This window comes from Ustilago hordei (genome assembly GCF_900519145.1).
Source record: "Ustilago hordei strain Uho2 genome assembly, contig: UHO2_contig_13, whole genome shotgun sequence".
In the NCBI taxonomy this organism is placed as follows: Eukaryota; Fungi; Basidiomycota; class Ustilaginomycetes; order Ustilaginales; family Ustilaginaceae; genus Ustilago; species Ustilago hordei.
In genome coordinates, this window is record NW_024545290.1 from 42,681 (window position 1) to 69,176 (window position 26,496).

The 26,496-nt window shown below is 54.1% G+C and overlaps 2 protein-coding genes across 2 annotated transcripts; one reads left to right on the forward strand and one right to left on the reverse strand.

The window, feature by feature from the left end:
• Window positions 1-1,286: 1,286 nt before the first annotated feature.
• On the forward strand, window positions 1,287-22,274 carry UHO2_05286 (uncharacterized protein; the record flags this gene model as incomplete). The annotated part of the gene is made up of 1 exon (XM_041560102.1): window positions 1,287-22,274. The coding sequence occupies one exon, from the start codon at window positions 1,287-1,289 to the stop codon at window positions 22,272-22,274; it is 20,988 nt and encodes a 6,995-aa protein (XP_041416036.1).
• Window positions 22,275-22,581: 307 nt separating this feature from the next.
• UHO2_05287 (uncharacterized protein) lies at window positions 22,582-24,930 on the reverse strand (the record flags this gene model as incomplete). Its single annotated transcript, XM_041560103.1, has 1 exon — window positions 22,582-24,930. One exon carries the CDS (start codon window positions 24,928-24,930, stop codon window positions 22,582-22,584), a length of 2,349 nt encoding a protein of 782 aa, XP_041416037.1.
• Window positions 24,931-26,496: the final 1,566 nt, after the last annotated feature.

Genomic DNA, 26,496 nt, shown 5'->3' on the forward strand with positions numbered 1-26,496 from the left:
GGAGAGCTTGGCTGCGTCGAAAGCCATCGGATCACCAACACTTTGATACTCTGTGGTATGACAATCATAGCTCGTGAGCCCGCAGCCATTCGTGGTTCTCTGAGCCGGAACAGGCCAGTGCCTCGGGTCACCGCAGCCGCCGCTGTCGTTGCTTGCTCGACCTGACATAGGTGCTGCACTTGCTACGATGCAGCTGTGATGGCCTTGCCACTGTGGCCGGTCACAGAGAGAAGACTCTCAGGCAGTACCGAGCTGTTCTGCATGTAATCATCGACTGTAGCGGCAAACTGATAGTGTAGAGGAGCCGCTGGGGTCTGCATAGCTGCTGTTCACACCACCGTAAAGTCCCGCAAGGCTTTCCATCTTCCTTGCTAACGCTCATCTCTCTTGTTCAATCTCGCCCTTTCTATCTGCAAGTAAATTCTGATACCATGTCTTCCACCAGCCACTCTGATGCTCATATCACCGCTACTATCATGGACCCTTTCAATTACGATCACACCGTGCTCGACATTCTCGAACGACACTCCATGGAGATTCCAGACAAGAACTGCTTGCACTGGGTTGGAGCAAACGGCTTAGTCAATAACAGTCTCACCTTCCGTACCATTTGGGAGCGCTCGGAACGGATCGCTACCCATCTCATCCAAGACCACCATCTTGCATCTCAGGAGACTGTGCTGCTCGTCTTTCCTTTCGGTCTCGACTTTATAGTCGCCTTCCTTGGCGTTCAGCGAGCTGGTGGTGTTCCTGTCCTCGTTCCGCCTCTCAACCCAGCCCAGCTGGACAAAGATCTGGCTCACTTTAACAAACTCGCTCACATTTCTGACGCACGCATCGCTCTGACTCTTGGATCCTATTCCGCTGCGCTCAACCTTGCGTCGGGCTGGCGCAACATCAAAGCAACCTTCTGGCGCACCCAGTCGTCTCAGCGTTGGATTGACCTGACCTGGGTCAGCATCGACACGGTCCGCAGTCAGCCCGCCTCCGACTCAGTGCATACACCGCAGGTCGACCTTGATCATCTCGCTTTCCTTCAGTACACCTCGGGATCAACCGGTGATCCCAAAGGTGTCCAAGTGACGCACCGCAACTTGGTTGCCAACCTTCAAGCCATCTGTCAGACAGTTCCGTACACTCCCGACACCGTTGGCTGCACCTGGCTTCCCCACTTTCACGATTTCTGCCTCATTGGCTGCGTTCTCACCAGCTTCTATGCAGGCGGTACTGTCTACCTTCAAAGCCCCCTTGACTTTGTCAAAAACCCCAATTCCTGGACTAGAGCCATGTCAACTTTTAGAGCCACCCACACTGCTGCGCCCAACTTCGCTCTAGACCTTGCTGCTAGGAAGTACGATGGCGCTCCTCTCGATCTCTCCGCCCTCCGATGCGTTGTTCTTGGCGCAGAGCCGATTCGAAAGACTTCATTGCAGCGCTTTCACAGCTGTTTCGGTCCAAGTGGCTTCTCGCTCTCCGCCTACAAGCCTGCCTATGGGTTGGCCGAAGCCACTCTCGGCCTTTCCTTTTATCCACACCAAGCAAAGTCGATCGAAGACCTTGTTGGACTCGACGACGCCGTTCTATGCGGTCCTCCTTGCGTCGGCGTGACAATGCGCATCGTGGATCCAAACACTGGGGCAGATGTCACGGATGCAGGTCAGGAGGGCGAGATCTGGGTCGCATCACCTTCAGTGTCTTCTGCTTATCACAATCTGGATGAGGCTTCTCGGGAGACCTTTCACAACCACCTCAATGGCTATCCCCATCTTCGCTTTCTCCGCACAGGCGATATGGGAAAACTCTGGCAGGCCCCTGGCAAGGATGGCATCGTGTCCGGTGGCCAGCCTCAACTAATGGTCACAGGAAGACTCAAGGACATCTTCATTATCCACGGCCGCAACGTTTACCCGCAAGACATCGAAGAACTCGTCTGGACCACGTGGCCCGATGTCTTCAAGGCAGGCTCAGTAGCAGTCTTCGCAGCCAGCCATCACAAGGCTATCGAATCTGGCGATGGAAACAATTCGACTTCCGATCCCAGCGTCGTCCTTTGTGCAGAAGTCCGCAAAACGATCCTATCACGGTCAGAAAGGAACAAAACTCTTGCAAGCGTACTCCAACAAATTCCAGCCTTGATGCTCTCATCGATGGGCATCATGCTCGATCACATCGTCCTCACTGAACCTGGTCAGATCCCACGCACCACTTCCGGCAAGATTCGTCGGAAGCAAGCCAAGGCTCTGTACGAAGATGGCAAGATCAAGGTCGTCCTTGATGATTCAAACCCTAGATCGAGTTGGCTCAAGACCGTTGTGGATGCAATCTCAGGTATCCCGAATGTTCCCGTCGACTTGATGCAGAACATTGATTCGCTAGCCAACCGCTCGCTCACCGAGGTCGGATGCGACTCGCTCATGCTTTTCAAGATTGCCTCACACCTCTCAGAAGAATTCAACGTTGACATCCAAGTTTCTGATCTTGTCAATACACAATCCTTGGAGAACCTGGCGAGTCTCTTTATCGCTGCGAGAGGATCGAGATGCAGGCCAAGTAACAAGTACATTGGTGAGCCTCTAAATGACTTTGTTCCTACGCGGGATCAAAAGCGTCTTTATCTGGAGTCTGCTCAGTCAGTGCAGCACTCCCTTGCGTATCACATCTCGCATTCCATGCAGTTGGACTCTCCAACGAAGATCAGCGTCGATCAGCTTCGCAAAGCCATATACCACGTCGCAGCCACCAACGACAGTCTCAGAACCACCTTCACGGTGAATTCCAAGGGCGAGCCTATGGCCAAGGTGCTCCCAATCTCGAAGCTGCCCACTCAATTGGTTCGTGTACTGTTACAGCCTGAAGCCGACGACGAAGACGAAGACGAAGCCGAAGCAGAGTCGCACCAGGCCGCAATGTCGTACGTCCAACGGTGGGCTCGAGATAGCCTGGACCTTTCCAAAACGGCTTTTGAGACTGTTATCATCCCGATCTCCGATCGTCGTGTTCTCTTCGGCTTCAAGATCCACCATATTGTGTTCGATGGCTTCTCCGCTGCACTTCTAGCCCAGCGAATTGTAGCAGCCTATATGAACGAGACTGGTAGCGAGGTGTCCAACTGCAGCCCCTCGCCCCAGTTCTCATTATTGGCCAACGACTTAGACGGGAAGGATGTCGAGGATGAAGAACGAATTCCGGTCGATGCATTTTGGCGATCCGTCCACAGAGAGTCTCCAAAGGCATTTATTCGCCACCCACGTCGGCATACAGCGACTGAAAACCAAGACGGACTGGTTACCCTAAATCTTTCGGCTGCCACCAGCCGCGGTATTTACCAACTGGCTCGTGCTGCTGGCTGTAGCTCCTTCGTCTACCTTCTCACTGCGTTTATGCAGCTTCTTTCCGACTTTGAGATGCAGGACGACTTCCTCGTTGCCTCTCCCGTAACAAAGCGGAGTGATACCTGTGTAAGGTCTATGATTGGATTTCTTGTAAACACCATGTTGATCCGAGCACCAGCATTTGGTGACACAAGAGATCGACGTGCTTCTCTAAGTTTTGTGTCTAGACAGGTGCAGAGCTACATTTCAGACCCCGAGTTTGACTTTGCGGCCGTGCTGCGTCACATTCAGAATGCAACGTCCATGGACGTCGAAAAGGAGGTCGCACCAGCGGCGAATCCTCTATTCCTTTGGTTCAACATGCACGAATTTGCGCTCGAAGCTGAACTGCAAACCTCGGAGCTCACAGTGACCCGATCGAAACCACTTTGGAGTGGGGTGGCCAAGTTTCCGCTGGGTCTCGAATTATTCCCACAGGCCGACGGAAGCATCGAATGCGTTTGGGAGTATCAGGGAGGTGCGTATTTGGAAGAGGAGGTGAACCAATTGGCGAGCGCCTTTGGAGACATGCTGGAGCTTACCGCCAATCATGATGGTAGTGTTGGATCCTGGCTACATGCCAAGGACTCGACCTCCCTGCGAGCCCTCCAGATCGCCGGTCCTGATGTTAAAACTGGAGCAGACGACACTTGCGACCTTGTCAGCCTTTTCAGAACCTCAGTGCAACAGTTCAGCACCCGCGTAGCGATCGAAGACTCGGTAGATCATCGAACTTACACGTACAGCGATGTGGATCGTCGCACTGATCATCTCGCTTCGCTCATTCGGACGCTTCTCGCAGCGCAAGTCGATCAACAGTCAACACGTCATGTCATGCTCGCACTTGAACGGGGTCCTCACCTGACGATAGCGATTCTGGCGGTTATAAAAGCAGGCGCGGCCTACGTCCCTTTGGATCTCTCCAATCCTGCCGAAAGAAATCGCTACATCACCGCTCAAGTAGGCGCACAGTTGGTGTTAGTCGATCATCGTACTGAAAGCAGGTTCGTCGAAGAACTTCCCATCAGTCACCTCAACGCCGAGTCGGTCATTTCAAGCGATCCTCCAACATCAAGCATTGGACCTCTTCTTGACAAAATTGACGCCTCATTGGTCTGTTACGTGCTTTTCACATCTGGCTCGACCGGAGTGCCGAAGGGCTGTGTCATGACGCACGCTGCTGTGACCGCCAGCGTTCGTGGTCATTTGCTTGCGACGCAATGCCCCAAAGGAATTCGAACGTTGCAGTTCTCTCGGTACACGTTTGACCACTCGGTGCTGGAACTCTTCATGACTCTGCATCGCGGTGGCACACTGGTCACTGCTCCTCATGAAGAGCTTCTAAGCAACCTCTCAGGTATTGTGAGTGATTCAATGATCTCATTATGCGTACTGACTCCCACCGTTGCATCTGTGCTACCAGACCCGCAAGATCTGCCTTGGCTTCGAGTCCTCATTCTCAGCGGAGAACCCACCTCCCTTCAATTCCGCAAGAAATGGCTCGCGCCCAACATTAAGACGAAGCTTTTCAATCTCTACGGTACGACTGAAGGAGGCATTCATCAGTTCTGCTGTCGCATGACTGCCGAACAGCCCTTGACCTGTGTTGGTCACCCGCTTCCAGGCATGCGAGCCACGATCCTTGGCCGCGATCAGCAGCCATGCCCGCGTGGCGCGGTTGGACACATTTGGGTGGACGGTCCATATCTCGGACAGGGTTACCTCGACGATGCGGTCACGACTGGTCGATATTTCAAGCAGCTTGCTTATCACGGCGTCGAACGGCTCACACACGCACACGACACAGGTGACCTGGGCTATATCGATGCCGAAGGTAACGTTCAGCTCGTCGGGCGTCAAGACCACCAAGTCAAAGTGCGAGGTCAGCGCGTAGAGCTTGGCGAAGTCGAGGCGCAGATCAGTCAAGTTCTTGCTGAGCTACAAGTCGGCTCGACCAAGTCTGCAGTCGTCCTGCGATCCGTGCCAGACTTGCAAGAAGAAGTTCTGGTCGCCTTCGTGAAATCAGAGGACGAACAGGTGCCAGTTGGCACTGCTTGCCCTCGAGCGATGTTAAGCTTGAAAGAATTACTTCAGAAGAAGCTCCCTCGGTACATGATCCCGACCTTCTTTGTACCTATCGAGACGTTCCCTCTCACTTCGAGCGGAAAGCTCGATCGCAAGAGTCTTGCTTCTATGCCCTGGCAGTCAAAGGATCGCAGAGCCCTGCCTGCTGCCTCTTCCTCGTCATTGTCGGTTGTTAGCTCTGCAAACAGTGCTGAGCGGTACGGCACACTCGAGATCCTGCTGGACACAATCGGAGAGGTCACAGGCATCCACGCAACGCCAGACACGCGGCTCATGGAGCAAGGTATCACATCAATCACTGCTATGCGTATCTTGGCCGTCCTACGAACCCGTCACCGGCTGAATGCTAAGATTAATGACTTCTTCGAGCATCCCACTATCGCTACAATTGCAGCTAGCATCGAGGATCGTCAGAGCTACATAGCAGCATCATCGCTGGTGCATAGTTTCGTCTCAGAAGAACGCCCTCGTACAGCTCTGAGTGACCGATCTCCTACATCGACAGGTTCCTCTGCAAGGAGTGAAGCGACGCTTGATGCACCGCACACGATCTTTGGCCAAGCAACTTCTTTCAAGAAACAACCTGAAGGACGATACGATGCGTTTCCTCCAACTACGCTCCAGGAGAGCTATCTGATTGGTCGTCGCACCGGTGTGGACTTATCTCTTGCATCCAAGACCATGATAGAGGTTCTCCTGCCTGGTGATTTCAGCGTTGATCGAATTCGGGCAGCTTTCCGCGTCCTTGTGCAAAGACACGATGCTCTTCGTCTGATCTTTGACACTGTCAGCTTGCAGCAAAGGGTGTTGGCTTTCGAAGAGGTAGCTGACCAGATTCCGGTCTCAATCCACGACTTTACCAGCGAGAGCCTTTCCTTTTCGGAACGCGAGGATCTCTTACAGTCTTTCCGGGACGACGTGGAGTCTCTCGCCTTTGACCCAAGCTGCTGGCCGCTTTTCGACGTTAGCCTAGCTACCTTCCCCGCTCTCAAGATCGACGGCCGGAACACGCTTCACCTCTGGCTATCGCTCGACCTGCTTATCATCGACGCCAAGAGTGTACAGACACTTTGCGCGGAGCTTCGAGCACAGCTGAACTTCGAGTCAGAAGTTATCAGCATCGATGACCCGTTGAAATCCAGCGTTGCATCCACCACCTTCCGAGACTACGTTGTGTGGCATCAGAATGGCTCTTTCGACAGGGATGCATATGCGGATGCACAAGCATACTGGCAAGAAAAACTTTCCACCCTGCCGCTGGCTCCTGCGCTGCCAATGCGATCTGCGGGCAACCATGCGATCGACGGCGCTTCTGTGCACCACCTGGCGCACACCTTCTCCGGAACATTCTGGTCACGCTTTGTGTCGCGATGCAAGCAGCACAGCCTTCTTCCATCAGCCGTCCTCATGACGAACTTCATCGATGCTTTGCGTCTCTGGAGCGAAGAACCATATTTCACCGTGAATACCACCCTTTTCAACCGAGAATATGTAGAAGATGACATTGACAAGGTCATTGGCGATTTCACCGGGGGAATCTTGTTTCAGACCCCAGACGAGGCGGCCGTGGATGACAAGTCCTTCTCCAAGCGCTGCCGCCGCGTGCAGAAGCAGCTGCTTTCCGACATTTCTTACTCGCAGTACAGCAGCATTAGTGTGATTCGGGATCTACAGCGCTATCATCCAGGATCTCTGATGCCAATCGTCTTCACCTGCGTCTTGCCGCCGGGACAATCTGCAGGGATTCCTGGTCCGACCATTGCGGCCGATTCCCTCGAATTTGAGGTTATCAGTCGCAAGACGCAGACCTCGCAAGTCTGGCTCGATTTCCAAGTGTTCCCTAGCCTTGATGGCAACAACATTGAGCTGCATCTCGACTACATGGACGTCTTCGAGCCTCAAGTAGCGCAGGAACTTTTTGGAGTCTTTGCAAAAGCCCTCGAACGGACTATGGCGCCCGACACTGACTACGTCGCAACTCTGAAACCAGGCCAAACCACTTGGGATGAAGTTCATTCGTTCGCTCAACTGCCGTCGGCCCATCTTCAGCCTCGGCTCAAAGCTAATGAGACGTGCGACCCTGCTATCTGCGCGAACACACTCAGCTTACCAGATAGAAACAGCCTGTTGACCGATGGTTTCATTCGCTCAGCTGAATTCACGCCAGAAAGAACTGCAATCGAGGCGGTAGACGGGACCCTGACCTATGGCAAGCTCGCAAGATACGCTGCTCTTGGTGCTAGGGAAATTGACCAGCTGCAACGGGTGGCATCCAACACTACCACTGTCGAGCCCGACAATGTTGCTGTTCTCCTCGACAAGTCTTGCGGCCAGGTAGCTAGTGTGTTGGCTGTGTTGCTCTCTGGCAATGCATACGTGCCGATCGACACCGAAACTCCACCTCAGCGGGTCGCTGCCGTCGCCGCTGGAGCCGACATCACTCTTGTGATCACCTCAAGGACGGTGGATGCTGACAAAGTCGCTTGCTTTGATCGCGTCTTGTACGTCGAAGACTTCAATCCTGCGGCTTGCGAAGACGACATTGACATCTGTCTGTCAAGCCTACCTCTCGTTCGAAGACGAGGTGATCAGCTCGCCTACACCATCTTCACCAGTGGCTCCACGGGTAAGCCAAAAGGTGTACGCATCTCGCACCATGCTGCCCTAAACACCATCGCCAGCGTCATTAAACGCTTCGGCCTTCTCGCTGACGATTGCTGCTTCGGTCTATCGAAGCTGTCGTTCGATCTCTCTGTTTACGACATTTTCGGAACTTTGTCGTTGGGTGGCAAGCTCGCTCTCCCTCATCAAGATCAGCTCAAGGACCCAGCTCATTGGATCGAGGTGATGCACCACAGCAGCGTTACAGTGTGGAATAGCGTCCCAATGCTCTTGCAGATGCTGGTTGCGTACCAGGCAACAGATGAGAGGGCCGAGGGTGCGCATTCGGCTTTGCGAGTTGTGTTGCTGTCAGGAGATCGTATTCCAGTGGATCTCCTTCGCGGCTTGCTTGCTCGTGCAGAGCAAACGACTCAATTCTATGCGCTGGGCGGGGCAACCGAGGCATCGATCTGGTCCAATTACCACCCCATCTTTGCCGAAGAAGTCGCAACGGAATGTACACGCCCGATCCCGTACGGTGTGCCCTTAGCAAATCAGCAAATGTTTGTCTACAAATCCACACTTTTGGGCTCCTTGCAGGAGACGCCAGATTTTGTGGTTGGTGATCTGTACATTGCGGGCGACGGTCTCGCGCAAGGGTATACGGATGATGTTCAGACGCAAAAGACCTTCATTCATCACCCTGAAACAGGCCTCCGACTTTACCGTACTGGCGATGTAGCCAAGTATCTCCCCAATGGCTTGATCGAGTTTGTTGGTCGGAACGACTTCCTCGTCAAGGTTGGCGGCAACCGGGTTGAGCTGCAAGAGATTTCAACCGCGGCATCCTCTCTGCAAGGAATCAGTGGCATCTTCGTGGATGTTTATCGAGATCAATTGGTCGGCTTTGTGGTGCCAACAGACGAGACCGAAAACAAGGTCACGGGGATGGAAGCCTTTTCATTGCTTACTGATGAAGCCGACCGAAAGCTGCACAAGGTGGAGCATCAGCATGACCCCAGTCTTCCCCGCTCTGCCCGGTGCGTAGACGCCATCGACTCCATCACCATAGCTGCGCCCTCAGACTCGCAAACCAAAGTGGCTCGGACGCGGAAGAGCACATACTCCTTCTCCCCCCGCTCGGTGTCAACCGACGCTTTGCAGTGCTTGTTGATCACATCCCTCAGCCCATCCCACTGTGACAATGGATCTGAAGATGTGTCTCAAGCCCTTGCAAGCTTGCTCAGTGTCCTGCTTCCAGTCGAAAGTAACGGAAGTCGCAAGTACCGCTATCCGTCCGCAGGTGCCACGTACAGTGTCAATTGTCTTGTCAGCATTTTGAACCTTGCAGGACACTTTTCTGGAATCTACGCAGTCGATGTGCTAGGCTCTAAGCTCGTGCTGTTACAGGCACACGAGCCAGAGAAGGGCAGTGTTGATGCCGCCACAAGCATAGAGCTCTGCTTCTGGTCTGATCTTGCCAAGATCGCCCCTCTGTATGGCAACAAGAGTCTGGAGTTTGCTCAGCTCGAGGCTGGATACGCGATTGGCGCCATGAACCGCGAGCTTTCACGATCCTCTGCTCTGCACCTGGAAACTTGCGAGTTGGGCATAAAGGTAGAGCCTCTCTTGTCGAGCACGGAGATTTCCCTCACGAGTGCACGTCTTTCTCTGCCTCGGGGAGATTCGACCCATCGAGATGAAGACAAGTCTTCGCTGTTGGTATCCATGTTCCAACGGACCAATTCGGATCGATTCTGGCTGAAGGAAGTCTCCGAGAAACGCTACCGAGCGTCGATGCTCTCCTCTGATGAAAAAGGTGTCTTTGACGCTCAAAGCATCTTCTTCCACACCAACGCCCCATTACTTCACTCAGCTAGCGTCTTGATCACAATCGCGTGCAAAGACGGCGGATTACACGCTGCGATGACTGCACAGGGCCTTTTGGAAGAGGCTGCAGCGCACGGAATTGGCTTCACTGTCATCCCTTTCGTCAGCGAGCGCTTCAATGTTCTCTTCAAGCGGCGCGACATTGCATTGCCGCAGGTCATCCTGGTCGGTGGCCTCTTGCCCGACGCAGACGTAGACAAGACCACCGTTCAGGCAATTTTGCCTATCCACCGCCTAAACGAATATCTCTCTACTCGCCTGCCAACTTACATGCTACCGAAGAAGCTGTTCATCATCGATCGACTCCCTCTGACAGCCAACGGGAAAGTGGATCGCAAGTCGCTGCTGGCCCATGCAGAGCAGCAGATGGATTTCTCGGAGGAGGGGGCGGCTGTGATCTCAACAGAGATGGAAAAAGTCGTAGCTCAGATCTGGTCGACGGTGCTCCGCCTAGACAGGGGTACGCTCACCAAGACGTCATCCTTCGCAGAGCTTGGCGGACACAGTCTTTCTGCTATCAAGGTACAGGGCCTTCTCAAGGCAACACTTGCGATGCCCGATCTCCCGCTCAAGGTCATCTTCGCAAATCCGACCTTGAGTAGACTTGCTGATGCCTTGGAAGGGCTCGGTGGCAGAATCGATCCAAGTCGACCAAGCGACGCGAACGCGCGAGAGTATTTACACGAGCAAGACAATTCGAGCAAAGAGGACATTTGGGAGAAGGAACGCTTCGATCCCTTCACTTTGACGTCCATTCAACAAGCCTACTTCATTGGGCGGGACCCTCTTGTCGAGCTTGGTGGTGTCGCTACCCACGCTTATCAAGAATTTTCCATTCCTCCTTGGCTCACGCCTGAACTGCTCAGCGAGGTCATCTCTGCGCTTGTCTCGCATCACGATGCGCTCCGCATCATCTTCGAACAAGACCCGGTCTCGGGGCTTCTTCAGCAGCGCGTTCTGCCATACGAGGTCACGGGGCCATATCAGGTAGTTTCGATCGATGTTTCCGAAGAGGACGTCGAGGTGGGCCAGGAGATGGTGCAGCAAGTTCGTAGCGAGCTCTCCCACCAGGTGCTCGACCCTGGAGTCTGGCCACTATTCGATGTTCGCATTACTAAAACTTCGTGGGAGAATGTGCTTCACATCTCTTTGGATGCACTGATTGTGGACTTCTACTCTTCCGCGATCCTGGCAGCGGACACTCTTGCGCTGCTCCGGGCAGCTCGCCAGACTTCTCAGGTCGACGCAACACCGTCATTGCAGCTAGCGCCCCTCAAGACGACGTTCCGTCAGCTTGTTCTGTCACAACTGGAGGAACAAACACGCGACAGTGTTGGGATCGCTCGCTCACGGGCTTATTGGGAGAAGCGAGCTTTTGACTTCCCAAATGCTCCCGAACTACCACTTTCCAGGAGACCAGCGCAGGTTCAAGCCTCTATCTTTGAACGAGAAGAGGTCATCATTAGCAGAAGCAGATTCGCAGAGCTCGAGAGGCTGGCTCGCATGCACCACGTGATGCCAACGACCGTCATTGCTCATGCCTTTGCGGAGGCGCTCTCCAAGTACGCTGCGTCACCTCGCTTCATCGTCAACCTCACCGTCTTCCAGCGTCCCCTAGACGTTGTCGATGCTGATCGCGTTGTTGGTGATTTCACCTCGTCGCTTCTCCTCGAATACGACGGTAGACCAGTCAATGCTGATGCTCCAGAGTCAAAGGGCGGAGTTCGGCAAGCCCTCAGGCGGCTCAACACTCAGCTGGTTGAGGATCTGAGCCACGCTTCTTTCTCAGGTATCGACATGATCCGATACCTGCGTTCGAAAGAAGGTGCGGCACGCCAGGTGGCCTTCCCAGTGGTTATGACCTCCGTTTTGAATGACATCGGTGCATCCAGCGACATGACCGAGCTCATGACTATGCTTGGCGAACAAAAACACTCGATCTCGCAAACCCCTCAAGTATTCCTTGACTTCCAAGCCGTGAGGAGCTCTTCGGGCGAGCTGGTCCTTCGTTGGGACTACTTGGCGGAGCTCTTTCCCGCAGGCATGATTCGTAATATGCACAGATACTTCGCTGGTGTTGTCAGTGACCTCTGCAACGAGCAAGGATGGAGCGCCGATTTCGAGGCTGCGCGCCGCTTCCACCACCATGTCTCCGATGATTTGGACGCTCGAACGGCTCTGAATGCAACCTCGAACGAAAGTCTCTTAGGCCAAGATCAGCTTCTCCACACTGGCTTTCTGCGGTCAGCACTCTTGACGCCTGATGCAATGGCCCTTCATGATGCCGCCGAGGAGCTCAGTCTTAGCTACGTGGATCTAGCTCGTCACGTTCACCGCACTTGCGAGAAGATGGAAGCCTCTTGGAAAGCCAACAAGGACGCCAACGAAAGCGTAGCTGTAATCTTACCAAAGGGCTGGCGACAGGTAGCATCAGTCTTTGCTGTTCTGTGCTCAGGCATGGCCTATATTCCAATCGAAATCGATCTGCCTATTCAACGTATTACGTTGATCATGGAACAGGCCAGCTGCGCGAAGGCTATCATATCCGATCACGAGACAGAGATCAAGCTGAAGCTTCAAGATCATGGAGTGGATGTCGTCGTGCTGAACGACCTCAATCTCGCCCCACCTGGCAGCAAGCAGACCCTTGGTGCCTCCGACCTCGTCAAAAGTCTTTCTGCAAAGAATGTAGAGCCCTCGCATAAAGCTTACACCATCTTCACATCTGGAACCACCGGCGTGCCGAAGGGTGTCGTCATCTCTCACGGCGCTGCCATGAACACGATCGCTGATGTCATTGACAAGTGGTCGCTCACCAGTCACGATGTGACCTTCGGCATCTCTAAGCTCAACTTTGATTTGTCGGTGTTCGACATTTTTGGTCCTTTATCTATCGGTGGTGCCGTTGTCTTGCCGCCCGCTAACTGCAAGGATCCCGAGACATGGGCATCCCTCGTGGTTAAGCACAAGGTATCCATTTGGAACTCAGTTCCCATGATCGTTCAGATGCTCATCGAGGCACCGAATGAGCTGATTCAACAGGCCTGGAAGTCTCTAAAGCTGGTCATGCTATCCGGAGACTGGATTCCCATTTCGCTAGCTCGGAAGCTCCTGTCCCTACGTGAGGCAGCAAGTGACGCTCAGGCTGCTGCTCTTGTGAGCTTGGGCGGCGCAACCGAAGCCTCCATCTGGAGCATCTACCACATTATCGAACCGGAAGATGTCGGCCCTGACGCAAAATCCATTCCATATGGTCGACCACTGGCAAATCAGCGAATGCACATTGCCATTCTGGATGCAGATGGAAACTGGCTCGACGATGCCCCCACTTTTGCTACTGGCCAGCTCTTCATATCTGGTCAGGGTCTTGCCGATGGCTACACTGACCCGGTCAAGACGACCGGTGCCTTTATCAACCATCCGTTCACTGGCGAGAGATTGTACAAAACCGGAGACTTGGCGCGATACCTTGGCAATGGGGAGATTGAATTCATAGGCCGTAGCGATACCCAGGTCAAGATTCGAGGTCATCGAATCGAGCTCGATGAAATTCAGCACTATTTGGAGAGCGTCCCAGGTGTTGAGCGCGCCGCTGCCCTGGTCGAAAGCGACAGCATTGTCGGCGCCTTGGTAATGACCTTCCGAGGACAAGACGTACCGCGGGCACAACCTTGCCTTGCTCAGATCAACGAAATCCTGGCCCTACATCTGCCTAGATACATGCTCGTGGATCACGTCATCCATCTCGATGCCTTGCCGCTATCCGCAAACGGCAAAGTCGATGTCAAAGCTCTTTCGAAGGAAGCTCAGACACTGCTTGCCTCGAAGCTGATAGCCGCTCATTCGGATCGCCAGCTCCAGCTGCCTTCCACGATGACCGAGGTCGCTTTGGCTAAGATCTGGAACGAAATCCTGGCAATGGATGGAAACTCAGCCATTGGCACCGCATCGTGCTTTTTTGAGCTAGGCGGTCATTCCCTGCTTGCCATTCGTCTCAAAGGAGCGATCGAGCGCGAATTCGGAGTGATCGTAACGTTGAAGGAGCTGTTTAAACAGCCTTGTCGTCTGGGCGAGATCGCCCAGACGATTGATCAGCTCATCTTAAAGATGCCCGAATCTGGCAAAGCAGATGCAGACGCCAATTTCACTCTTGCCCATGCCTCTACTGAAGACTTGGATCCGTATGCACCTTTTCCGCTCACGCCCATTCAGGCCGCGTATCTCCTCGGAAGAGGCGATCAGCTCGACCTTGGAGGTGTCTCGGCTCACAGCTATGTCGAGTACCGCCTTCCGACCGCCTTCGTCGCCCTCCATGGCGCTTCTCTCATGTCGCGCGTCGTAGGCAGGATCGTCGACCAGCTGGTCGCTCGCCATGATGCTCTGCGTCTTGTCTTTGACATTGCGTCACAGACGCAGAGAGTCCTCCGCAACGACGATGTACCAGCCTATTCGGTTCGTAGTATCGATCTAAGGGAAGAAAGCGATGAAGAAGTCATTCAAGCGTCGATCCAACAGATCAGAGATGAGATGGAGGCACTCGTGTTGGATGCGGCAGCTTGGCCGCTGTTCGATATTGCGGTGACGCTGCTGCCCAAGGGTGACGCAGTCCTGCATGTCTCCTTAGACATGCTCATTATGGACTTTGCCTCTTCTGCGATCTTGGCACAAGAGTTTGTGGAGCTCGCTAGTTCGAGGATTGAGGACGTGGATACAAGGGCGACAGCTGCTAGGACGGTTACAAGCTCCACCTTCAAGTACCACGTTCTCGCGGAGCGCCACTTGCGAACAACGGAGCGTTTCCGGAAGATGGAGCAGTATTGGAAGGCACGAAGCGCCGACTTCCCTGCCGGACCTGACCTCTCGCGAATCACCTCAGCCGAAGCCACGGTGACGCCCACGTTCGGCAGACGGGAGGCCATCATCGCTCGCAGCGACTTCGAAAGACTCAGAAACACAGCATCTTCCTTCAAAGTGAGCCTTGGCTCCGTTCTTGCGAGCGCGTTCGCGAAGGTGCTCTTCCGCTTCGCGAGTCATACACACTTTGCTATCAACTTGACGCTCTTCTCGCGTCAGGCGGATGCCGCGCAGCACAGCACTGTTGGTGACTTTACGTCTTCTCTCTTACTCGAATTCGATGAACGATGCACACCGACCGACTTCTTGGCAGAGGTGCTTCAGACCGAAGAGCGTCTTGTCCAAGATGTCGAAAACTCTGCATTTGCCGGCGTCGAGTTCATCCGTCTGCTCAACGCTCAACGAAACGGGAAGACCATGTATCCTGTTGTGATGACAATGGTGCTTCACGAGACTGCTTTCAAACCGGAAGTGATCGAAATGTTTGGCGAGCCAATCTACGCCATAACGCAGACACCCCAGGTAGACCTCGACTTCCAATGTATTCGAGCTATCAACGGCGACTTGGTTCTGCGCTTCGACTTCCTCAAAGATATGTTCCCAGAATCGTACATAGAGGACATGCACGCAACCTTGCATGCCTTCGTTCAACGTCTCTGTGAGGCTGACATGACAGCTTGGACAGCAGAAGATGGTCAAATCCCAGTCCAGGTTCCTTCGGTTCAGGAGACATCCCGAACGGTATTCAATGACACTGCCCGTCTCTTCAATAGCAGCAATGTCATTGAATTGCTGCACCAAGGTTTCCTTCGTCATCTTCAGACGAGCTCGTCAGCTGAAGCAGTTGCGGACGCTGACGGCAAGCTGACCTATGGACAACTGGGCGTGATCGTCGCCGCACTACAGACCAGGCTAGCTCAGCACCAGTTCCGCACGCCTGTGCGAGTGGCAGTGATCTTGCCGAAGGGCAGATACCAAGTTGCTGGCTGTCTAGCGGTTCTGACACTTGGATTCGCTTACGTTCCCATCGAACACGATGCTCCTGCCTCTCGAATCCGTACCGTCATCGAAGAGGCAGAGTGTGCAGCTGCGATCATCGGCTTCGAATCCCCAGTCCTTGACGCATTGCCGGACACTTGTTCCGTTGTCTCTGTTCGAACCAAGACAGACGACTTGCAGTCCGTTTCCTCGGGCGAGGTGCAGGATGCCATCGCTCAGCTTCACCAGAGCTCGACCAAAGTACGGATCGCGCGAGATGACGAGGCGTACCTCATCTTCACAAGCGGATCGACAGGTAAACCTAAAGGAGTGGTGATTCAGCATGGAGCGGTGGCCAATACGATCAACGACCTCGTAGCTCGCTGGTCTTTGACCGACAAGGACACCTTCCTCGGCTTGGCAAAGCTCAGCTTCGACTTGTCGGTATTCGATATTTTCGCTGCCCTCACTGTAGGCGGTAAGCTCGTTCTGCCTCCTTCGCTGGACAGCGGCGATGTTCATGATCCACAGGAGTGGCTCTCGCTGATCGTCGAGCACAGGGTCAGCATTTGGAACTCGGTGCCGACGATGGCCCAAATGCTGCTTTCCACACGCGCGACACGCCTGCGGAAGAATCTAGCCTCATTGCGCATCATGCTCCTCTCTGGAGATCGGTTCCCAGTTGATCTCGCCAAGGGATTGCTCGAGGTTTGTCCATCCGAAATGGCCCTCTACTCTGGTGGAGGTGCTACTGAGGCTTCCGTCTGGAGTGTTCTGCATCAAGTTCAGGCGAACGACGTCCAGAAAGGAAATGGAAGCTCGCTTCTTATCCCGTATGGTCGGCCCATGAACAATCAGACCATGTACGTCCTCCAGGCCACTGGCAAGAAGGCCTCGTGGCGTCATGCACCTTCGCTTGTACCTGGCAAGCTGTTCATCGGTGGGGTTGGTCTCGCCAAAGGCTACACGGACGCGGAAAAGACGGAGGCTTCGTTCGTTGATCTTCCAGGTCTCGGCCGACTCTACGACACTGGAGACGTGGTTCGCTTCATGCCATCCGGCGAGCTCGAGTTCTTGGGCCGCCGCGACCTCCAAGTCAAGATCCGTGGCCATCGAATCGAGCTAGAAGAGATCACGCACCGGCTCAAGAGGGTACCTGGTGTCGACGATGGTGTCGTCAAAGTCATCAACGGACAGCTTGTAGGTTTTGCCGTACCTCGTAACGAGATGCCTCCGGTTGAAGCACTGGCTGGTTTCGAGCTCCTTTCAGATGACCTCGAGCGCCTAGCTCTCAAAGCTCATCTCGCAGAAGCTGCTGACACGATCTTGGAAGGTGCTGGGCAGAGATGGGAAGTCGGCGCAGCCCTCGTGGTCGAGCGCAATGAAAAGGCCGTCAGAATGGTTCAAGACCGTCGAAGCCACTACCACTTTGACTCTCAGCCCCCGAGCACATTAGAGGTGACCAAAGCCTACAATCGAGCCCTCCGACTGGCCTCCTCTGTGTTTGATCTCAACAATGAGGTTCTTCCTCCTGACCACAAGTTGTCCTTTGAGCAAGTCATGAAGACCATGTCAACCCTCATTGGCGATCGCAAAGAGTCAGGCTCTTACAAGTATCGCTACCCGTCGGCTGGTGCAACTTACTCTGTCCGAGTTTTGCTGGAGCTGCAGGGTGTGGAAGGTGCTGAAGACGGTGTCTACCTCTTGGATCAGAAGGCGGCAAAGATGTTGCCCATCTCAGGGAAGAAGCCGTCCGATGTTATCGGAACAACGAGCTTTGCCAGACTCATCTTCGTCAGCCACCTGCCCGCGATCGCTCCGCTGTACGGAGATGCCACGCCCCTGTTCACTCGACTCGAGATGGGCTACATGCTAGGAGCCATGTCCATCGCAGCTTGCGAGCACAACCTCTGCTTCCGTCTTCAGCAGAGTAGCTCTGACGGCTCGACCCATGACCACGGTCTCGATACCTTGCTTGAACTATCGCTGGAAGGCAGCCAGTACCTGGCGCTCGGCAGCGCCATCCTTTCGCCGCTGTCCTGTCCGCCATATCTCGCTGAACAAGGCTTCGAGGTCGAGATGTCTTTGGAAGTCGCAACACACGATGGAAATGCCGAGCATGCTTTCGACATAAAGGCGTCCGGCGGCGATCAGCCGTCGACTGTACAGGCGGTTAATGCCGATTGGGACCTCTCCAAACAGCCGCTGGTGTTCCATCACAACGCTACACTGCTTCAGGAAGCAAAAAGTATCGTTACCATCACAGCAGAAAGGGGTCCCGAAATGGCTGCTGCCTTCGCACAGCTTTTTGAAGAAGCTAGCATCTCCCCATCGGCCGACGGATCCGTCTCGCTGGGCTGGACTCAGAGCCCCTGGATCTGCGATGACTGGGCGTCCTCCTTCCAACATGCCTTCCGCCGGAAACCCGACATTATCTTGTTAGGAGGCAGGGTGGCCGCTATCGGCAAGACTGCTGCGGACCCTACTCCGCAGCCACTCGAAGTCGCTAATAATCACTTGTCACAGTCGCTACCTAGTTATATGCTGCTCTCCTCCCTCGTGCCGGTCTTTGGTGGTATTCCTCTTTCTGGGAACGGCAAAGTGGACCATGCGAAGCTGGCGGAGCTGGCAAATGCCCATGCCGCTTCTTCAGGATCAACGGACAGCTTCGAAGATGAGTACCCCTTGACTAAGCAAGAGCAACTGATCGCTGAGGCTTGGGCTGAAGCGCTGGACATTTCTGTGGCCACGATCGGAATCAACACAACATTCTTCCAGCTTGGCGGCAACTCGCTGTCTTCGATCAAGCTGCAGAACCTACTGCGCCAGCGTTTGCATATCGAGCTGGACCTCAAGACCATTTTCCGACAGCCAACAATCAAAGGTATCGATGCCGCCGTCACAAAGAGTCGTGCTGCTGGCGGCGCATCGGGAAACACCGAGAAAGGCATCTCGTCTTCCATCATGCTCACTCTGGAAGGTCCAGAGCGAGAGAATGATCCTTTCCCTCTCACGGCAATCCAAGAGGCCTATCTGCTCGGACGAAGCTCTGCATTTGCATTAGGAAACATCGCAACCCATGCGTACTTGGAGTTCGAGGCTCCCCCTGGCATGTCTTCCGCGCTTCTCACGACCCTGATCGGAGCGATTGTGCGCAAACACGATGCCATGCGACTTGTCTTCGATTTCGACACACAGACGCAGCGCGTGCTTCGAGAGGACGAGCTGCCGGACTGGAAGGTTGACGACTTTGATCTCACCAAGGAATCGCCCCAAGTAGTGCACTCGGTGCGCGAGTCGATCCGAGACGAGATGAGCCACCAAGTCATTTCACCCGATCGATGGCCTCTCTTCGACATCCGCCTATCCCGCGCATCGAGCTCGGAGTCCAGTTCGACAGCGGACCACATTTCTCCGGCTGTGCTGCATGTGTCTTTGGACATGCTGATCATGGACTTCTTCTCTTCTGCAATCCTTGCCAGTGATCTGGTAAATGCCGCTCGTCAGTTCAACGCTCAAGGACATGTGGAGCTCTCCCAGCCCCCAATCACGTTCCGCCAGTTCGTCGTAGCCGAGCATCACCGTCGGATGGACTCGGGTGCCAACGCAGACCGAAAGTACTGGTTGCAAAGAGAAGGTGCGTTCCCTCTCAGTGGACCCGACCTTCCCTTGGTGAAGCACTTGGGAAGCGTCGATAAGCCAAAGTTCTGCAAAATCGAAGCCATTCTGCCTCGTTTAGATTTGGCGTCTCTCGAAGCAAATGCGGCTGCAGCCGGCGTTACAACGTCAGCTGCCATCGCCACAGCTTTCGGCCGAGTGCTTGCACGATACTCGGAGACAACGAACAGATTCGCAATCAACCTGACCGTCTTCTCGCGACCTGCCGAATACGTCGGAATCGAACAGGTCATGGGCGACTTTACCACGTCCATCTTGCTCGATTACAATGATGACACGCGCTCCGCAGCGCACGCAAACAGGCGTTCCGACAACGCCGAAACTTTTGTTGGCCGAGCATCAAAAGTTAATCTTCAGTTGCTCGACGATATCAGTCATGCCAGCGGCTACTCTGGTATCGAATTTGCGCGCCATCTGCGCAGCAAGACAGGCCAAGACATCGTCTACCCAGTAGTGATGACCTGCGTCTTGAGCGACTTTGGAGCGTCTCATTCTCTGAGGGAGGTGAGAGACTTGCTAGGAGATGTTAGCTACTCAGTGTCGCAGACTTCGCAGGTATCGATCGATTTCCAGTGCGTTCGGAAGGCCAATGGCGATCTGTCCGTGCGTTGGGACTATCTGCAGGAGCTCTTCCACGAAGGCTTCATTGAAGAGGCCCACGCCGCCTTTGTGCACATGCTGAGACATCTCGCTTCTCATCGCGAAGCGTGGACCGCAGAGGTGTCACCCGAGATCAATCTGCTTTCGAACGAAAACGTCAAGAATCGATTGGATGCCAACAGCTGCCTGCAGATGACGCCTATCACAGAATCCAACCCCAAAATGGAATCTTTGCCTTCGCTAATTGTGGGAGACACCCTTCTTCACAGAGGCTTCCTCCGTCACATGAGAGCATCACCCGAGCGACGCTGCATCACTGACTCGTCGGAATCGATCTCGTATGGTCAACTTGGCCTGGCTGTCGCCCGAACTCTACCTCAGCTCCAGCAGGCAGGCGTTGTGACTGGAGATCGCGTTGCGGTATTGATGCCGAAAAGCTGGTACCAGGCAGCAGCTTGCTTGGCCACACTCTCTCTTGGTGCCAGTTACGTGCCGATCGAGGTCACACAGCCTCGAGTTCGAATCGAGACGATTCTCGCCGAAGCAGGCTGTCGCGCCGTGCTGACTGCTTCGGGGGCCACTACGGATCTCTCCTACGTGCGACTACCGATGATCAAAGTTCAGCCTAACTTTATCAATGCGACTGGAAGCGAGTCGACACATGACCTTGCCGACAGACTCATCCAGATGTCAGATTCCATCGATGCTAGCCAAGAGGCGTACGTGATCTTTACGTCAGGAAGCACAGGCAAGCCCAAGGGTGTTCGTATGAGCCACGCCGCTGCCATGAACACAATCAACGATCTGCTAGGTCGCTGGAGCTGCAACACCAAGGACGTCTTTTTCCAACTCGCCAATCTGAGCTTCGATCTTTCGGTCTTCGATCTGTTCGGCAGTCTTACAGCTGGAGCACACCTTGTGCTACCGTCCGGCCGGATTGATGCAGGCGAATGGGCTTACCTGGTACAGAAACACCGCGTCACTATCTGGAACTCGGTCCCAATGCACATCCAGATGGTGCTTGCTGCTATCGCCGACGGAGGCTCGGAGCACATTGAGTCCTTCGACACCTCAGTTCTCGAGAGCGTTCGAATCTGCCTCTTGTCTGGCGACAAGGTCCCTGTCGACACGGTGAGGACGCTGAGTACCCATCTTCGCGAGATAGATATCTACAGCGGTGGAGGTGCGACTGAGGCAGGTATCTGGTCCATCTTGTACCCCATCAGTCGAGAGCTGGCAGACGATGCTGCTTTCGTGCCGTACGGCAAGGCGATGCAAAACCAGTGCTGGTACGTGCTCAATTCGCGTCTTGAGCCGTGCCCAACTTTTGTCGCGGGCGAGCTGTTGATTGGTGGAGAGAGTCTGGCGCTTGGATACACAGACGCGGATCAGACAGAAGGGGCTTTCCTTGAGCTGGACGTCGATGGCTCTGGCAAGCAGAGACTGTATCGCACGGCCGATTTTGGACGCTTCTTGGCAAGCGGCGATATTCAGATTCTCGGAAGGAAGGACGACCAGATCAAGATTCGCGGACACCGCGTCGAGCTTGGAGAGATCGAGACGCGCATCCTCGAAGTCGAAGGAGTGCACGAAGCAGCGATTGTTCTGTCGACCGGAGCAACTCCAGCAGACGTTTCGCTGCATGCCTTTGTCACTCAGGCGCGTGAGTGGATCGGTGATGCAGCAGGTCAAGCCACGGCAGCGGGAGCTCTCTCTGAAACGGAGATCCGACATCATCTGGAGTGCACCTTGCCACGATACATGGTGCCCTCGAGCATTTCGATGGTGGAAAAGCTAGAGGTGTCCACAAATGGCAAGGTCGACCGAAAGTCTCTCGCATCCAAGGTGCAACAAGCTCACGAGCTTTATGCAGCTGAGCAGCAGGCGAATGTGACAAGCACCATTTGCATGCCTAGCAACGCTCTGGAGCGGTCAATCCAGGCCATTTGGGCGCAGGTACTGAAGGTCGAAGCGGAAACCATTGGATGTGATCAGGATTTTTTCTCGCTGGGTGGCAACTCGCTTTCGGCTGTGCGCGTCTTGACCTCGATCAAGCGCTCGTACGGAGTCAAGGTGGACGTCGCTACCATTTTGCAACATCCGACGGTACAGTCTGTTGCACTTCACCTTGTCAAGCTGGGTGTGGACGCTGATACAGACAAGGCTGCACCCGTCGAGTCTGGTGGATCGGTCTGGACGAGCCTCTTGTCTCGCTGATCGTAGAGTGTCACTTGCTTCGTCGGATAGGTAATGTCTTGAAGTCAATTCTCTTCCATGTTCTTCTGTTACACTCGTTTCGTGTCAATGTATTGTGATTTGATCATTAGCCAGAGTGTCTGAACGCACTCCTTGGTGGCACGTGCCTATTTCCCTGCGTCCAAAGGATCTGAGAAGCGCAGTCACACGGAACAATGTTGAGGCGTGCAAGTAGCCAACGATTCAGCTCGGCATTCTTTCAACCTGAGATGGTACAGGGAGCAATCAGAGTGAGACAACTTGTGTTGATAGTGCAACTTGTACGATGCTAATCGATGATAATAGCGTCGGACTGCGAGGCACCGCCGTCGTGCTGTCGCTGTCTTTGCTGCAAAGCACGAGCACTTCTACGCAGCCGCCCTTTGACAGCCGCTTCGGTTGGCGCGTCCCGATATGATGTTCGACCCTTTTTTGCCTTGGGTGGTGGTTGACCTTGACCGTCAATTGTGCTCGAGGTTGTCGGAGGTCGCTTGGTTGTTTGCGCAGTGGCTGTGGCAATTGGCGGTAAGATCTGAACAGGTGGCAGCTTCTCGAGATGCTCTGCGGAGGAAAGGCTAGAAAGCGAGTGACGTAGGAAGCGACTTGCTTTGGTCCCTGTTTCGAGATAGACATTGACTGTGAAGGCTGTGGCTTGATAGCTTTGCTCAATGAAACCGGAGAGAATGCCGTGAACGATCAGGCGGTCAACGACGTCGCGATGTAAGGTGATCTTGCCTCCAGCTACCAGCTGGATATCTACAACTCCAGCCTTTGCAGTGCCTGACCCGCTCGACCTGGCTCTGCCATTGCCTGAGTCGATAAAGTTCGGGTCCAAGTTGAATTTGCCTCCAGCCAGACCACGGGCGACATCGGAGAGGTTTATCAAAGTGATCCTGCCTCCCTGTCTGCACATCTCTGCCAGCAGGGCGAGAAGTTGATACATCTCCTTGCGCGCATCGATGAGGAGGTCTTGACGCTGACCTGTGCAGTTGTCGCAGATGCCACAGGCGCGTTGTCGCTGAGCGTCACCCTTGTCAAACATATCCGAAAAGTACTCTGCGAACAGCCAGCGACGGCATCGAGCCGATTGTGCGTACTCGAGCATCGCAGATAGCTTCTCCTGTCCGGTGGGCTCGCTGGCGACAAAAGAGCTCACACGTACGCAATCTTGCGGTCGGTAGAACAGGACACAGTCCGAGTCCTGACCGTCTCGCCCTGCACGGCCGGTCTCTTGGTAGTAGCCATCGAGGGACTTGGAGATGCAGGCATGAATGACGAATCGAACGTTAGGCTTGTCGATACCCATGCCAAAGGCAATGGTGGCACAGACGACCTGGATCTGACCTGTTCGCCAGTGAGTGTGGATGAGTTGCTTGCTGGCATCGTCAAGACCGGCATGGTAATGACCAGTTGCGATGCGACCGTTGCTGATCTCTGTGAGCGCCTTGGCGGTCGCTTCGGTATCTGGTCGTGAGAGGCAATAGACGATACCACTTTCGCCAGCGTGATGCTCGAGAATGTAGTCTACGATGGCTTCCGAGGCAGCTTTTGCCTCTTTTGGACGCTGAACTACCTGGTACTTGAGATTGGGTCGGAAGAGGGGTGCGATGAAGTAGATAGTACGCATGGGTGCGGCGTTGTCTGGCTCAGTGATCGCTGGAAGGTCGATGATTTCGAGAATCTCCTTGAGCACCTTTGGCCCACACGTGGCGGTGAGACACATGATGGGTACCTTGGGGAAGAGTCGACGGAGGAGAGAAAGCTTGGCATAGTCTGGCCGATAGTCATGACCCATCTGCGAGCAGCAGTGAGCTTCGTCAATGACGATGCGAGATAGCCTACCTTGCTCGTACGCGCTCTGCAGAGCAGATAGACACGGCTTGGACTTTGCAATGCGTTCGGGAGTGACGTAAAGCAGCTTGATGCCGTCTGCTTGGTGCTGGTTCCAGTTGGAGTCTTGAGACTTGGACGATGATGCAAAGGTGGTACGAGGATCTGTAGTAGTGTCGGTTCGTATCTGTTTGAGGATGGCATTGGTCTCTTCGCGTGAAGTGCTTGCGCAAAGCAGCTCCGACTTGATGCCGACTTCCTGCAGATGCAGCACCTGATCTGTCATGAGAGATATCAGTGGGGACACCACAAGGGTGACACCAGGAGTAAGAATGGCTGGTAGCTGATAGCAGAGAGACTTGCCACCTCCAGTCGGCATCACCACCACAGCGTTGCGGCCATCCAGTGCAGCATTGATGACGGCCTGCTGACAGAAGCGGAAAGAGGGGATGCCGAAGAGCGACATGGCCGCCAGCCGAACATGATCGCTCCACGAGAAGGACTTGGTGGTGTAGTCGACACCCAGCCTGCGTTTCGAGCCTCGAGTATCTCCTTGTATCGTATTTAGGTAGTCGGTATACACTTTACGGCGCTCGCGCAGGAGAGAGTCTTGTAGCTTCTGCAGTTCGGCTATCTGACTTTGAACGGAGTCGACTTCCGTGTCGAGCTCTTCGAGTTTGGCTGCCACTTGCTCGTCGTAGATGATCTCTTTGCCGTTTGAGAAAGGCCCCGCTGCTTTTGATCCTGATCCATTCAGCGACGGTGAGACGAGCTGGAAGTCGCTGTCGCTGTCGTGACCGTCTTTCATCTTGCTTGTAAGACTCGACCAGGTTGCCGAGAAGGAGCTGGTGGAGATTGGAGACACTTCTCCAGTTGTTGCATTAGTGGCTCATCATTAAAGGCTTTGTGTTTTTGATTTGACTGGCGGGGTCGCAGGGGTGATTGTATATGGCTGAAGACGGAGTCTGTTGATGACCGTCGAAAAAGTCAGTGGTTTGGAGGGAAGGAAGGAAGAAGCTTAGGGATATCAGGGTCCAAGTGGAGGCTGCTTCACGTGCGGTAGAGGGCGTGCGCGTCTGGGCTGAGCCTATCGGCCGTAACCCACATGCTACGTGGTTCCTTTGTGTGTTTTTATCTGGTTTTCTCTCGTCATCGTCTAGCCTCTTCTCCTCCATCTCGTTTTGAGCCAACAGCGCTTATCGCTTGGTTGGCTGCTGCTTTTTGCCCACCCTGTATCTCCACACCCTTGCCGCTCTGCCTTGCGCTCGACCGGCCCCTCTTACGGCGGGCCGGGAGCCTCCAACGAGCTCAAGGACCTCACGGGTCTCTTGCCTGCAATCCACGTCAGTGTCTCATGTCTCTCGCACGAGTGAGTTCCGTGCCGACAGGTCAGACGGGATGAGCATCAAAACAAAAAAAAAACACAAAAAAAAAAAAAAAAAAAACAAAAAAAAAGGTGAGATAATTGAAGCGAGAAAAGATGGTCAGAAAATCAAGCCAGAAAATGTGCTCCCAGCCTGACTCACACGGCCGTACAGATTGAGGGTTAGTCGGTCGATACAGAAAATGATACGGAAATCCTGTTAGATTGAAGGTCAGCGAGGTGGCTTGCTGGCTCAAAGACTCCCAGCCCACCATAAGGGGGCCGATTGAGCGCAGAGAAGAGTGGGTCGTACAGGCGGAACGTAAGGGAATCGGGTGGGAAAAGAAGGAGTAGCAAGGTTGATGTTGCGCGACTCTTGCGAGAAGAGGAGATGGTGGTGGGAAGGAGAGAGAGTATGGAGCGAAATGAAGCTTATATATACAAACTGAGTGGCTGAGTAGGTGGCGACAGTGTGGAGCCAAACAAAGCGTCTAAATTGTTGAGGAATGCACAGTCAGGAGCAATAAAGCAAGCGGCGAATCGTTACAATCAGGAGAAAACTAAGTACAAAGTAGCATCATGATGTTTCCTAGGGCCTTCAAGTACGTTAGAAGGGAAGCTTGAATTAAAACGTGAAGGGGGGGGGGGGGGTGCGAATCCCCTCTCTATATATCTTACATGTCTGGCTGTGTTCTGCTGAGCGCCCGAGGGGCGCTCCTAAATACAAAGGGAAGCGATAGTGGTCAATGGGAGGCGATGGTGATCAAAGGGTGATAACGAACAAAAGGTAGTGAGGATTCGTGCGAGAGAAACAAAGGGGTCCGTCGGGGGCTTCCGACACGTGCTCAGACAGGCCGTCTGGAACAATGAGTATATATGTCTCTGCTGCCAGTTGATGTGTGTGAATGTATATGAGGTGACACGTGTGACTGTGTGCCGTTGTCGAATGAGATAGGGTCGTCTGTGGGTGATGTCGAGTGTTGGTGGGAGCTGACGGGTGGCGACGGTGAG